Here is a 14823-nt window from a genome sequence, read left to right as displayed (position 1 = left end):
CTCCCTTCCCAGGGACCAATGCCTGCCTTAAGATATGAAGGGGACAATCTTTATTGCCGTTTCTTTGCTTTAACCCCTAGGAATGTATCTGTCGGACAATCAAGGGAGTTGCTTCATTCCTATGGACCCCAAATCAGAATTCAACATATATGTTTTATACTAATAACATTTCATCAAAGTATTAATTAAATGTTAACTTGCTAACTTGAGACCATGGGCGGAGACACTATGTAATCTTTTAACCATTGGTTAATGTGCTATCTTGTCTTGCTGCAAAACCTATCCCGGGGTGTGGAACTGCCTACTCCGTCATTTTTCCCCGTCCATGGAAAATCTACAGATTCTATTGTAATCAATTGATTGACAGTGTCTCTGAGCCTAACAAGCAAAGTGACACTCTGCCAGCGCTGTGTGTAATAAACTCCTATGCTTGACCTCTACATAGTGTGGATTTATGTCCTTCAAAATAAAACTGAGAAACTGAATTATCAAAATATAATGCAGATTTACCAGAGATACATGAAGGCAAGTCCATGTGCCCATTAACACACTTTCTGACTGAAGGGATTGTGAGGATATATCCTTCACTGCACATAAATTCCAGTGTGTGCTCACTCTGAATCAATTGTGCATGTCTTCGCCTATTGGACAGAAGCAGATTTTTGGTCTCCAGTTGCTGTTTTGTAAGACTACACGGTGCTAAGGAAAAAACAGAAAAAATGAAAATGATAGAGCCTGATTCTTCAGTGTCCTGCATCTTGTGCAGCCATTTACCTGCTCTGTCGTTAGTGACTGCAAAACATGGCCATTCAGTTTTGTACGCTCTCTCTCTCTGTAAAGTGCTTTGTAAGATGCAAGACAGTGGAGGATCAGACCCATTATCTTCATCAATATATAGATTAAAATGTATTTCTAACAACAACTATAAAATTCACATTGCTGACAAGGAAATAAGCCGTAAAAGAGAGTAACCCCTAAAGAGGAGAACCTGATGATGTATGTTTATTGGCCAAAGTCTATTCTTTCTGCAAATGACAAGCAAGAGCCTGCTCCTGCAGACCGGACGCATGCACGAGATCCCACTGAGACCGATGAGACTACTTACATTCTGAGCACTTTTGTGAATAAGAATTGCAGGAGTGCATCTAAGGCCTGTTCTTGCTGCTGGTGAAGTCAGTGGGAACAAGATAGGTATAAACTTTGTAAGCGAGCCCATTTGTTCCTCCATACTGTAGCTGGTATTGTCCAGGACTTGCTGAAATTAGCCATTTCTTGATGGAAAGGCCTCAGCCCTCCTCTTGCTACACTACTAAAAGGTGCATCAATTATGTGGAATGAAAAGAGGCACTAAAAAGTTGTCAGAAATAGAAGTTCTAAAATCCTACATCATGCACACAATTTATATACAGACTTGGACATGAAAAGGGCTATATCTGTTGGAGGTGGGCAGGAGTTCACAAGTTCTCAGGATGGAGGACAGCCCTGCCGAACCCGGCGTCTTCCCTGGTCTGGGAGACGATCACATAATGCGAAGTGAACGTGTGAACCGAACACTACGTGGCAGCTCTAAAAATGTCCTGGATGGGGACGTGGGCCATGAAGACAGCCGACTAGCCATGGGGGGACACCCGGCAGCTCATAACAGGAACGGATGCACAAAGTGATCCAATTGGAAATCAGCTGGGTGGAAATCAGCTGGCCCCTCACACACTCAGCCGAGGCAACGGACAGTTGCAAGGACTTTCTGAATGGCTTAGTCTGCTTGAGATAGAAAGCCAGATGAGATAGAAAGCCAGACATCGAGCGTGTGGAGATGGTGCTCCTCACTGGATGCGTAGGGTTTGGGGCAGATGACCAGTAGAAAAATGTCCTGACCCATGTAGTAGGCAGACACCACCTTCAGGAAGAACGCGGGGTGTGGGCAGAGCTGGACCTTGTCCTTATGAAAGACCATGTACGGCGGTTTGGAGGTCAGGGCCCTGAGCTTTGAGACTCGCCTGGCTGATGTGATTGCAATCAGGAAGGCCACCTTCCACGAGAGGTTAGACCAGGAGCATGTGGCCAGTGGTTCTAACGGGAGCCCCGAGACAAGCCAACACCAGGTTCAGGTCCCACTGTGGGACCGGGGGTCTAGAATATGGAAAAAGACGGCCCAAACCCTTAAGGAATCAGCCAGTCATAGCATGGGAAAATACTGTGTGCCCTTGCACCGGCAGATGGAAGACTGATATGGCTGCCAGGTGTACTCTGACCGACGAGGGCACCAGGCCCTGGGTCCTCAGGTGGAGGAAGTAATCAAGGATAAGCTGGATCGGGACAGTCACTGGGGAGATGCTCTGGTCCACCGCCCAACTAGAAAACCAGGACCACTTCGCCAAATAAGCGCAGCGAGTGGAAGGCCATCTACTTTCCAGTAGGATGCGCTGAACCTGGTCCAAGCATGTCCTTTCCTCTCCACCAAACCACTGAGCAGTCATGCCGTGAAGTGAAGAGCCGCTAGGTTGGGATGGAGGAGGCAGCCCTGGTCCTGAGAGAGCAGATTCACGTGGAGCTCCCGCCAGGCCTGTGAGGGTCCTGTAACAATGCTTCCTGGGCCACACCGGGGCAATCAGGAGGACCGGGCCTTGTCTGACTTTATCTTCTCCAGGACCCTGCTGATTAGAGGGATTGGGGGAAAGGCGTAGAGAAGCCAGCCTGACCAGGACAGGAGAAAGGCATCGGAGATAGTGCCCCTCCCCAGGCTCCCCTTGGAGCAGAACCGGGGGCAACGACAGTTCTGCTGAGTTGCGAATAGGTCCACCCGGGGAGTTCCCCACCTTTGGAAGAGCCGGTGGGCCACCTCCGGGTGGAGGGACCACTCGTGTTGCAAAGAAAAGTCCCTGCTCAAGTGATCTGCGCTCTCGTTCTGGGCACCCAGTAGTTGGAAGGCCTTCAGGTGGATGCATGGGCTATACAGAAGTCCCACAGTCTGAGGGCTTTGCAGCAGAGGATTGAGCTCTGCCTTTCCTGTTGATATAGAACATCAAGGCCATGTTGTCCGTGCAGACTCTGACTACCTTGCCCTCTAGGTGCGAGTGGAAGGCCACACACACCAGTGGCGCAGCCTTGAGCTCCTTGACGTTTATATGTAGGATCAGGTCTTGAGCCGACCACAGACTTTGGGTCTGAAAGTTCCCCACATGGTCCCCCCAGTCCATGTCCGACGTATTGGACAACAGCTCCAACGACGGGGCCCTGTGCCAGAACAGGACCCCTTGGAGCTTGTTGTTTGGGGCGGACCACCATCGTAGGAAGGCGATCACAGAGTCCGGCATGGTGAGGACCTTGTCCATCCTGTCCGTGGCCTGGGAAAACTTCGAGGCCAACCAGAGCTGGAGGGGCCTCATCCTGAATCTGGTGCGATGGACCACATACGTTCATGCTGACATGAGAGAGGCCCTGGCTGATTCTGCATCCAGGAGCGCCCCGATAAACTCTATGCATAGGACTGGGACTAACGTGGACTTGGTGTTGTTTACCAACAGACCCAAGGCAGTACATGTGGACAGGAGGACCACCACATGATCCCTCACCAGCGACCGGGAGGTGCCCTTGACAAGCCAATCATCCAGATAGGGGAATATCTGGACCCCCCACCATCTGAGGTAAGCTGCTACCACCAACATGCATTTTGTAAACACCCTGGGGGCAGTGGACAGACCAAATGGGAGGACCATGAACTGGTAATGATTCTGTCCCACCACGAAAAAGAGGAAGCATCAGTGCCCCTTGAATATGTGGATGTGGAAGTACCCATCCTGTAGATTGAGGGAAGAGTACCAGTCCCCAGGATCCAGGGAGGGGATGATGGAGGCCAGGGTGACCATGCGGAACTTGAGCTTCACCGTGTACTGGTTCAGGCCTCAGAGATCCAGGATGGGCCTGGGCCCCCTTGGGCCTTTAGGATAAGGAAATAACAGAAGTAATACCCCTTGCCCATGAACTCCTCAGGCACTGCCTCTATCACTCCTAGTCCTAGGAGCCCACCCACCTTCTGTCCTCTGTCCCAGATTTCCCACAGTGCCACTGCAAAGAGGGAGTCTTCTTAGCCCTCTTGGAATACCCTGTGGATGGGGAGTGGGGCTGACTGGTTGATGGTACCAGAGGGTCACCGCGTACTGATGCTGTGGTGCCGGGTACTGGTTCAGAGCAGCATGCCGGGGTTGGGGTCAGCGCCAACTCCATTAGGATGGCCCAATGTCCCTTTGTCTTTCGGTCCGAGGCTTAAACGACTAGCAAATATTGCACCTTTCACTGATATGGGTTTCTCCCAAGCAGCGCAAACATTCTGCGTGCAGGTCACTCCTTCGCAAGACCCCGGGGTGGGCTCACTGACTACCTAAACTAACTAAACAGCTAACTAACTACAGGTACTAACGTTGAATGAATGAACAGTTCTGGGGACAAGCTATAGCAAAGCTGGAGCAGAGCAGTTCCAACGCACCTTCACTGGCAGCAAGAAGGAACTGAGGGGGGTGCGGAGCACGCAGCTCCCCTTATACCGAACCAGGCAGGCACCACTCCAGGGGCTGCGGCGGGCGCTCCCCACTATAGATACTACTAGCAGAAAAACTTCCAGCACTGGTGCACATGGTGAGCACGCACACCTATTGTGGAATACACATGAGCAATCGCTCCAAGAATAACCCAGATACACATCCGTCTAGTTTGTATATAACTTTGTCTAAGTCAAGGAGCCAGGATTTCAATTATCTGAGGTCCTAACAAGCAGTATAATCTTAGAGTATCCCCTAAAAGGATGAGAAGCCCCTGTACAATAGGAAGTAGTTCTAGGATACTTTGCTTTTAATAAGACTTCCCCTTATACAGTGTAAGTAAAAATATCACATACGTTCAGTGTCCTGAATATTACAGTGCAAAACTAGCAGGATATCAGCTAATTTGTTTAGTAAACTACATTAAAAGAAAATCAACCCACACCCTGTCTCTAATTGCAACAACTAATATAGAATTCATGAACTTTCTAATAGAATTTTGGAATTTTAATCACTTCCATGCCTATTACAATAATGCCTATGTAAAAAATAAACAATAGTGCATTGGACCTTTGCAGGTATGTTGAATATTTTACTTCTTTACACACCGTAGCTGTAGTATGTATATAGTGCACATCCCCAGGTTTATCTAGGCATATCCTGTTAGAACATCCCCCTCACTCAGTGGCTTTTTCCTTGCTTTCAGGGGAGGACTTTTAGCAGTGAAGCAGGCCAGGATAAATGGAGAGATGCACCTCTCTGTACCCCTCTCCAAGGTACAGCCATAGGGGGCCCATCAACTCCTATGAGGTCACTGAAATGAGGTTCTTGATTAATATTATTTGCCAATTTCTCCTAATGTTGCAGCTCTCTTCTCTTTCTTATGATTATACAATGGTGTTTCATCGCCATATTCTTTGTTATGGATATTTTTACACCATGCCTCCAGTAGTCAGGTCCTGTGTCATTGCTCTCATTTAGGGTTAACAACAAAAAACTTGGAATTTGATAAAATGGAGAAAACTCTCTTCTGTAATATAAATAAATAAATTTAGATGTTCTGTTGTCTTATTGTAAAAGAGAACCACCTAATTCAAATTTCATATTTGAAACTATTTGGTGATCTGCAGAGATCTCATTAATAGAAACTCCTAGGGACCAGATATGGCTTGAGCCATAAACGAGATAGTTGGATCCAAGGATCAAGTGTGGTCCATCGGAGACATGAATCAGCTCTGAATTCTGATACCACTTTCCCTGTCCCCCATAGTTGAAGAGTGTTTGAATTCATTGGTTTGATTTGGGTCCATCTCTACTAAAGAACCAGCCTGTGGGAAAGAACAAAGAAGCAGTTCCTCTTACCCAAACACTGTGGTGCAGGTGTCCAGGTTTTTCCACTGCATGTGATCCATTCAGTTCCCATCAGGCTGTATGCAGGATTGCACTTGTATTGCACTTTGTCACCTTCCCTATACTCCAATTTGTCATCACTAACAATCCCCCCAAAATCAATAGCAGGCGGCTCTTCACATGCTGGAGCTGCAATAGATGCACAGACATTATTGTTGTTGTTGGATGTAGGGAAATGTTCTAAGATCATTTGGCTTAGTAATGAACACCTTACAGGTGGCTTTCACAATTCATTTATTTTAATAATTTATAATTCATCTATCAACATGGTACCTAGGAACACTACTGCACAAACACACACAACGCTCAGGCACTGCAATAACCTGACAGAAAAGAGGAGAGAGATGCTTTACATTAGACTAAGGCTTGGCTGCACTAATGAACCTTGCACCATGCACTGAACATCAGCAACACAGAACTGACTCATCACCACAGGGAGCGAGCACAACAGTTGTGGCCCCTCCATATGCAAGAATGTCCTGCCTCCAGTCCCCAAGAGTGCACTTCAAGGGACTGTCTGCAGCAGTGCCTCAGCTGATCTGAATTGTCACAATGGTGCATAAGGACTGAAGGAGCCTCCAATGTGTCACACCATGTATGGTTTTATAGACTAAAACCAACATCTGGAACTGATCACTATACAGCAAATATATATATAGCAGAAAGAGGTGGTCTAGAGACAGGCAACTATGATGAGGAGCATGGAAAGAGCCAGAAAATTGAGACCATGAAGAATTTATTAATACGCTGCATGGTCCTGCTCCAAAGAAGACCTTTGTTCAGACCCACAACAGTATTCTCTGAAATGGGTAAAAGCTCCTTTGCATTTCTTCCATAAACATCCTTGTAATATGGAGAAAAAATGGATTGTGGATTACAAATATAACCAATGGAGTTAATGTTGGGTTACAGACAAAAGTAGATGAGCAGGAGATGAATTGAGTCTCATATGTATAACAGGGCTGGGGTGGAAAGCAGCATACAACAATAAATATGGAGGTCTCACTGCATTATATAATGTGGGCTCCAATATTTACCCCTCTTTAATCCCACTTGATGATCTGGTCCTAGTTTACCAACTAAATTGATACATGCTGTCCTTTCTTCTGTAGGGTGGATTACACAGTGCCTTAAAGATGGATGGGCTCCTTTACCAAAGTGTTTCCATGAGTAATTTAATGGTTGAAGAACTCTCTACCTTTGTCATATTGGACCTTTCTTCCTGGACATCAGATGAGCATTGTGCTCATGTATGGGACAAAGTTTGAGGTTCATATGGGGAAATTTACGTAACTGAGAGATCCTAGGATTATGTCTGGATCTTTCTTTAATTGTTTCTTCTTACTTTGACAAGTCACAATCTATTGTTTGGGAAGGTGTCAGTATCATAAATAATAGAACTTACTGCCAGTGTCTGATTTTATTTAAATCCTAAGGACATAAATTTTATGTAAAGCACTAGAGTTTCAGAACTCTTTCTACTGACTGTATTGTTGCCTTAGGTATCTTGGGTTTCTTCCTATGGTCCCTTTTCTCCATCCTACAGAAGAAAGGAACGTACATTCAGATAATAAAGTACTAAAGCTGAAGTGAGAACTAATGAGTGAGTATTCAGAATTTATCAAATGGAATTTTTCTTGCATGTACTTTGTAATATTATACGTTTTAAACTTTTCTTTTGAAGTGAGACCCTGTGGCTACCCACATCTAGAAAATGGAGCATTAACTATTATGAATACTACAAAGAATGAGCCTTTCCAGCACGGTTAGGTGTATCAATGTACTACAGATGTCTTGATGGTTACATATCTAAAAGCAAGGACAGGTGGAATCTAATCAACTGTACTAAAGAGGGCTAGGATCCAATGACAAAATGCCTTAGTAAGTAAATGTATATTTGCCTTAATTTCTTAAATGTCTTAGTGTACTATATATACTAATAATTACATAAAGCAGCAGCAGCATTGGCAGGAACAAGGACTGGGGTGGGGTGGGGTCGGGTGGGGGAAGGGCAGGGTGTTACAACACTGCTCTATTCTGGTACCTACACTTCCCTGCCAAAGTTGTCATCCAGGAGCATGAGCGTCTCTTTAAAAAGACTCCTCCTCATACCTGGAGCAGCAGAATTAGAAGGAACCAGGGCTGGGGACAGACCTTACGTAGACAGGTTGAGGTATTTGGAGAGGGGTTGTTTTTTTTCCCCCTCTCCTTTTCCTTCCTCCTCAGTGCTGGACCCTCAACCAGCATTTCCATCCCTGAAACAAAGGGATGGGGCTGAGGTTGGACTTGATATTCTCTGAGAGAAAGAGTTGCAGAGAGGAGCTCAGGTCTGGTAGGTTTAGAATGATCAATCATAACCTGCGTAGGTAGAGACCCATGGGAAGGGATATGGTAGGCTGAGAAATCTTCTTAACAGGAGTAGAGGCTCTTTAGTGCTTGGGGATATTCAGTTGTAAGGGTAGGAAAAAAAGTCTCACAGAAAGGTGAAATGACTTCCAAAGTTCACACAACAAGTCAGTGGCAGAGTCAGGAGTAAAACCCAGGTCTCCTGATTCCCATGCCTGTGTCCTATCCATTAGACCAGTGTTTCTCAGCCAGAGGGTTGTGACCCCCACAAAAAATCACCAGAGGGGTTGTGATATGTTGAAAATGACACAATCTAAAGCAAAGGAAGTCTTGCTCCCACAATTCCCGCACACCCTCACCCTTCAAGGTCACGTATTCTCTATCAACATCTTGAAACCACACATAAATAATGTATATAGGCTGGGTACCTGGAAGATTGCTTCTGGGATGGATACTAATTGCAGGGCTGGGGAGGCAGAAAGAGCCAAAGAGCTTTCTCAGGCTAGTTTTCATAAAGCTAGAGCCTTACTACATGAAGTGGAAAGCTTTGATTTCCAGTTGGAGAAACCTGTGACTTACACCCAAGTTTTCTCAGTCTGCTACTCAGAGTGTTTCATGGAGCACCTACAAATGTCTTACAGTCTGGCCAGCCCTGTTCCCTGGCCCTTCAGAGAGTCTCCAGCCCTGTTTCCATCACCACTCATCACAGCCTGATCCCAGACCCATGCCAGTTCTTGCTCCCCTCCTTCTGCAGCCTTGCACCTCAGCTACCTCAGTATATGTCCTAATTCTAGGTCTGAATCCAGTCCCAAGTCAGCCCTTCTCCTGCGATACCGTCATGCCAAATCTACACTAGCTCTTCCACTGTTAATCACTGAGGTAGAGTGATTTTTGAGCATATGAACTATTCTGTCTTACAGCTAGAAATGACAGAAATATCATATGTTTTTTTCTTACTTTTGCTTTTAGAAAAAGACTCATTTTTTGAGGCCTGGATGTTTGAAAAGTTTTTTTTTTTACATTTAAAAAACTACCTGAAAATCCCCCTTAGATTAATTATAAAGTTGCTGTCAGGAATCACTACTGCCTGTGAAAACTTAGAAGAGAGGAGTGGGTCACAACAATACTTATAATTAGATTCTGTCTGAATGAAATAGTGTCATGAGTATGCACAGTACTTTACAGGGCTCAAACAAGGACAAGATCCCTTCTCCAAAGAGTTTACAGTCAAATTCAGACCATCACAATGCACAGGATAGCAGTTCTAGTACCAGGACAGTAGACTCAGAGACATTGGTGGTTAAAATGATATAGAAAGTGACAGGAGAAGAGGTGAATTCTAAGGAGGGGGTCTGAAGTAGAGGATCCTTTTTGCACAGAGTGGGTGGGTTTCCCACTGGGACTGTCTTGATAGGAGGCACAAAATCACAAGAATCTCACTCTTCAATCACAATCACACCTTCCTGGCACTCATGACTCATGCAGGTGGGTGAGAAAGGGTTAAAAAATATTCAGGGGGTCCGAATTTTGGTCTTGAGGCTCGTTCTTTGCTTCCCAGCTCTAAGGGGCATGGTGGGCTGTGGAGTCAGCATGCTTAGCTCTTGGTTAGGATCTTGGCAGAAGGGAGCAACTTGTGTTTCTCTGTAGCAAATCTTCAGACTCGGAGTCAGGGCTTGGCTACACTTGAGAGTTACAGCGCTGGTGGTGGCTTTACAGCGCTGTAACTTACTCCCCATCCACACTGGCAAGGCACATACAGCGCTGTATCTCCCTGGCTACAGCGCTGGCTGTACTCCACCTCGACAAGAGGAATAAAGAGAACAGCGCTGCTCTTGCAGCGCTGGGGTGCCAGTGTAAACAGCGATTAATCTTACTACGCTGTAACTGACCTCCAGAACCTTCCCATAATGCTTTTTAAGTAAAGATAACACACTTTGGTTTTTTGTGATGCCTCTCTTTGTTTTGTTGTGAACTCAGGGCTCCCAGAGCTGCTTATCTAAAAAACAAACACAGCTACTGTTTGCTCGAGCAGAGGCAGGCAGGGGGATGAATGTCCACAGCTAGTGTTTGCTTGAGGAGAGAAGCAGCCCGGGGGGGGGGTCTGTTTTGGAGCAGCTGCTTATCTGGTCTGAAGGCTATTTGCATTTAGTGAATGAGAGAGGGGTGGAGGAAGGGGTGAAAACTTTTAAAATGATTGAAGGTTGGTGCTGTGTATCTTCAAGTCCTTAGAATTTGCAAGGCAGGGAGCTGACACAGTGTCAGCTCCAAAAATCTACTCTCTCTGTCTCCCCCACGCTCCCTGTCACACTCCACCCCACCCACCTCTTTTGGAAAGCATGTTGCTGCCACTTGAACACTGGGATAGCTGCCCATAATGCACCACTCCCAACAGCACTGCAAATGCTGCAAATGTGGCCACACTACAGCGCTGGTAGTAGTCAGTATAGCCACACTGCAGCGCTTTCCCTACTCAGCTGTACGAAGACAGCTTTAGTTCCCAGCACTGTATAGCTGCAAGTGTAGCCAAACCCTCAGAGTCAGTGATAAGTGGGTGAATAATGACTTAGCATGAAGCCTTAGGAGCTTGGGATGAAATCCTGGTGCCATGGAAGTCAATGGCAAAACTCCTATTGACTTCTGTGTGGTCTGGTTTTCGCCCTTGGGTAACAGCTGATGAGTTGAGAATGGAATTGCTTCAAGAACAGTCAGAGGATACTGTAAAGAAAAAAATGCCCAGTTGCTAGAAAAGATGCCCAGTTCCTAGATGCACTTAACCTTTTTGTCTTTAGGAAAGTGTTCTGTCAGTCATTTGGAAGGTGGTAAATTTAAATATAACTATGGGGAAAATTGCAACAAAGTTGATGAAATTTCGTGTGTGTGTGTTCATGAATATAGTCCTGAAAATCTGCACACCAAAGTTATATGCACAAAAAACAACTGGTTGCCTTCTCCAAGATGCATCCATAACAGTAAGTAGCATTTATGTTCTACTGTGTTCCTGTTTAAAAACTCTAAACATGTTACTATCTTGGTCTACCTAAGAAAAACACAAAAATACCAATTCTAGCAGAAGACTTGTTATGGCCATGTACCTTTATGACATGAGCAACTGTGCAATCATGTTGTTGTGATATTTGCCCTTCCTCACTCAGTCTGTTCCTGCTGTTTGTCACCTCCACTGGTTGTGTCATATCTAGTAGTTAGATTGTAAACTCGTTGGAACAAGTATTAGGTATTTTCTCATCTTCTGTGAAGAGCCAGTTGTACTTTTGGGTGCAATAAATAACAGTAATAATTCTCAGCCTGCACCTGTTTCTCCTTATCCCCACTCCACTCCCCATCTCTGCTCCCTGTGCTCCTGCTCTCAGTTTTGGCTCCTGGCACAACAGTGGCCCTTAAAAGTCAGGAGGAGCAATTAGCAGGAAAGTCCTGCACAACACCTGCAGCTCTGGAGCATGTGCAGTGCAGACAGAATCTTGAGAGAATTTATCCGCCAAACACTAACAAGTCTCTACTGTGAAAACTGAGATTTTCCTATGCTTATAACTTGGCCAGATTTGGGAAGCATAGAAAAAGTCACATGCCTGACACCAGGTGGAAATCCCAGCCAGATTTCAATTTCTTACGCCAAAGAACATGGGTGCTAGAGCTCCTTAACAAAACATTTGTAAGAATATGTTAACACACGCAAAACAAAATATTTCTTCCTCATTTCATTGTTATAAATGGCTGAAATATCTATTTTAACAGAAACTTTCCAAACAAAATTCAAACTGAGAATGACACTCAGCATAGACAATATCAGCCAGAATAATTTAAGTTTGACAAAGTTATAAGTAACTGAAAACTAGGTCTTATAATGGAAAGTGTTGGGTATCCTATTAACAGGTGTCACTACCTGAGCCATCTATAATCCAGCCAAATTGTGACATTTAGTGACTAGCCCGTGTCCAGGACATATACAATCTGATGGTCTGAGTTATTTTATTTCTCTCCCCTATAAGCTTTTCCTACCAGTCAGGAAGTGACGGCTTTAGAAATTACAGCATAACAGAAATTGGATTGCGGAGCCATCACTTCAACACACTTCACAACACCCAGAGGAACATGCTACAACCATCTGAACAGATAGTATAAGGCACACACTTCTCCTGTCTGATAGGATGCTAGAGCACACTTCTTGTGGCACATCTTGGAATAGGTAACCAGCCATTTTTTGTGCATTCCGTGGTCTTTTCCCTGTTGTCCGAATCAAAGTGAAATCTATTATTAGATTCTACTCTGATTATATCCTCTTTTCTGAACATTCTTTTCAAGGTGGTAGTTTTCATTATTTACTGCTAGAGGATCACATGCAATTACTAAACAAAAAGACAAACAAGTTTAACTGGAAACAGGACATTAGACTGTAAATTCCCTTCAATTAACATTATTTATATCCATCTTTTTTTTCTAACTCCAAGGATTGCATTATAGAAGCATTTTCTGCATAAGACTGTCAAAGTGAGATCCCTGTGGACTTGATGAAGTCTATAGCTCTTCTCCTATCTTTGCTGCTGGGAGGATCTGCTTAGGGTAATTTTATTTTATTTTGTAGGTGGGGAGCAGGTAGTTGTTGTTATAAGTGTCATTCTGATTAGGACGGAAAAGCTTTATCAAAAAAGGAGAGTCTTGCAGCGAGATCAAAAGTTGGACAGATATTATTTGTCTAATCTCTTCTGGAAGTTCATCCCACAGCTGGAACTCTTTCATCAAAAGTGCCTTATATCCTGCTCACACACACTCCTAGGCTGGTGATGGCATTATCCCAGAGCAGTGCAACAGTCTTGCCATGTCGTAAATGCAGATGGGATTTCCAGTGTAGCTGGGACCTGATCTACTACTGGCTTTGTGATCAAGATCAGGAGACCACCCCCAATATGTGGGTTCCGGGAGCAGAACCCTCCCTGCTCATTCCAGGTGGAAGGTCTACCCCTTGCTCTAAACAGATAGACTGGTTTAATTGTGAGTAGAGTAGACCCTGGCAGGATTAACCCTGAGGTCAGAAATGCTGAACATAATCCTTAGTAGTCAAATAAAACAACGGTCTTACAAGACTCCTTCATTGCTCAACCCTGATTTATCCACAGAGCAGGTCCCCTTTAAAAATTAGGTTTCAGGTGGATCCTCCTTTCCCACCACTAAACATAAATAGCCCTTATCTACTCAGGAACCCCACAGTCTCCTGGAAAGTCATCACTCCAAGACATATTTTACTATATGGCATTGTGGGAATGGAAAAAGCAGGTCTGGTGTCAGAAATCAAAATGCCCACTCACTCTATACACATATGTAAGGTTCCTGTCTCCATGGTATCTATAAATCAGGCCCACATGCCAGAGTGTTTTCTTCCATCCATATAACACTGAATCTGGGAGAGGCACAAAACACAATTTCTAAACAAACCAGAACACAATGAATATAATTACAATTCATATAGTGTGGCATAAATAAGAGATATATGAATACGAGTGAATTTCATCAGCTGTTCTGATAACAGAAGTAACACATACAGACATACTCAGCTTTTTCACTCTGAACGATGCTATATTTTGGGGGATGCACTCAGCCCTGTTTTAACAGGCAGAAACTCTAACAAGTGGAAATATTCTCTAGAACTACCCAAAAATGAGAGTCAATAACACAACTTCTGCCTTCAAAGATTTTCATTCACTCTGTTGTTAATGGCTGTCTCCTGTTTACTGTACATTCGATTGTTTTGTCCTTGTAAAGCGGGGTTGGGGATGTCTCCGTCAAATGACGTGAGCTCAAATTGTGTATTTGAGAGTTCACTATAGCAGCACTTGACTATGTGCAGCATTGAACATATTTAATATCACCCCACACCAGGGAAGTGTTAAGTTAAAGTGTTGTTGAATATTTAGTTCCTTTTGCATCTTACCTTGTCCCTTAGAAGAGAAAGCCCAGAGTATCTGAATGATGATACAGCTCAGCAAACTCATTCTGAGGGCTGACCAATTAAATCCAGTACTTGTAATGGCTGGTGTTGAGTTCTGCACTTCTCTGCATTCTGTCCTCAGCAACTGCTTTTGAAGACTGATCATGCATTCTACTCCCACTCAATACCTCTCTCTCTCTCTATTACCTCTCTTTCAACATCAAGATACCAGAGATAACATATGTAAACTCCAATGGGAATACTGTCCAATCTGTTTTTTTCCATTGCCCTCTTTGATTACATGGAATTTCTCCCCTCACAGTATGATGTCAAAGATATTTCTGCTGAGACAAACACAAGATATCAAATACTCAGGGTTCAGAGACATTCCTCATGTATAAATCTCTGATAAACACAGGTTGCTTAAAATATATTTTTGGTCTTCAGAAAGCTTCATTATGCAAAATGAGCAATTAATTCTTTACCACCAGGGTTTAAATACTACAATCTGCTCACCTAGGGGTTCATGCAGAGTTTCTGTGGGTCTGAAGAGACCTGGCATTTTGAAAGGCTGGAAAGGGAGTTCATGACTTA

The 14823-nt window shown here is 44.4% G+C and overlaps 1 protein-coding gene across 1 annotated transcript; it reads right to left on the bottom strand.

Moving 5' to 3' along the window:
- Window positions 1-113: 113 nt before the first annotated feature.
- Window positions 114-14343, bottom strand: LOC123375825 (complement factor H-related protein 1-like). The gene is made up of 4 exons (XM_045027130.1): window positions 14233-14343; window positions 5898-6074; window positions 482-699; window positions 114-119 (listed from the first exon to the last, which is right to left on the bottom strand). Exons 1-4 carry the CDS (start codon window positions 14291-14293, stop codon window positions 114-116), a joined length of 462 nt encoding a protein of 153 aa, XP_044883065.1. The 5' UTR covers window positions 14294-14343.
- Between the last annotated feature and the right edge of the window lie 480 nt (window positions 14344-14823).

This window comes from Mauremys mutica, chromosome 8 (genome assembly GCF_020497125.1).
Source record: "Mauremys mutica isolate MM-2020 ecotype Southern chromosome 8, ASM2049712v1, whole genome shotgun sequence".
NCBI classification, from domain to species: domain Eukaryota; kingdom Metazoa; phylum Chordata; order Testudines; family Geoemydidae; genus Mauremys; species Mauremys mutica.
Note: the sequence above shows the minus strand (reverse complement) of the source record. Positions and strands in the feature narration are given on the sequence as shown.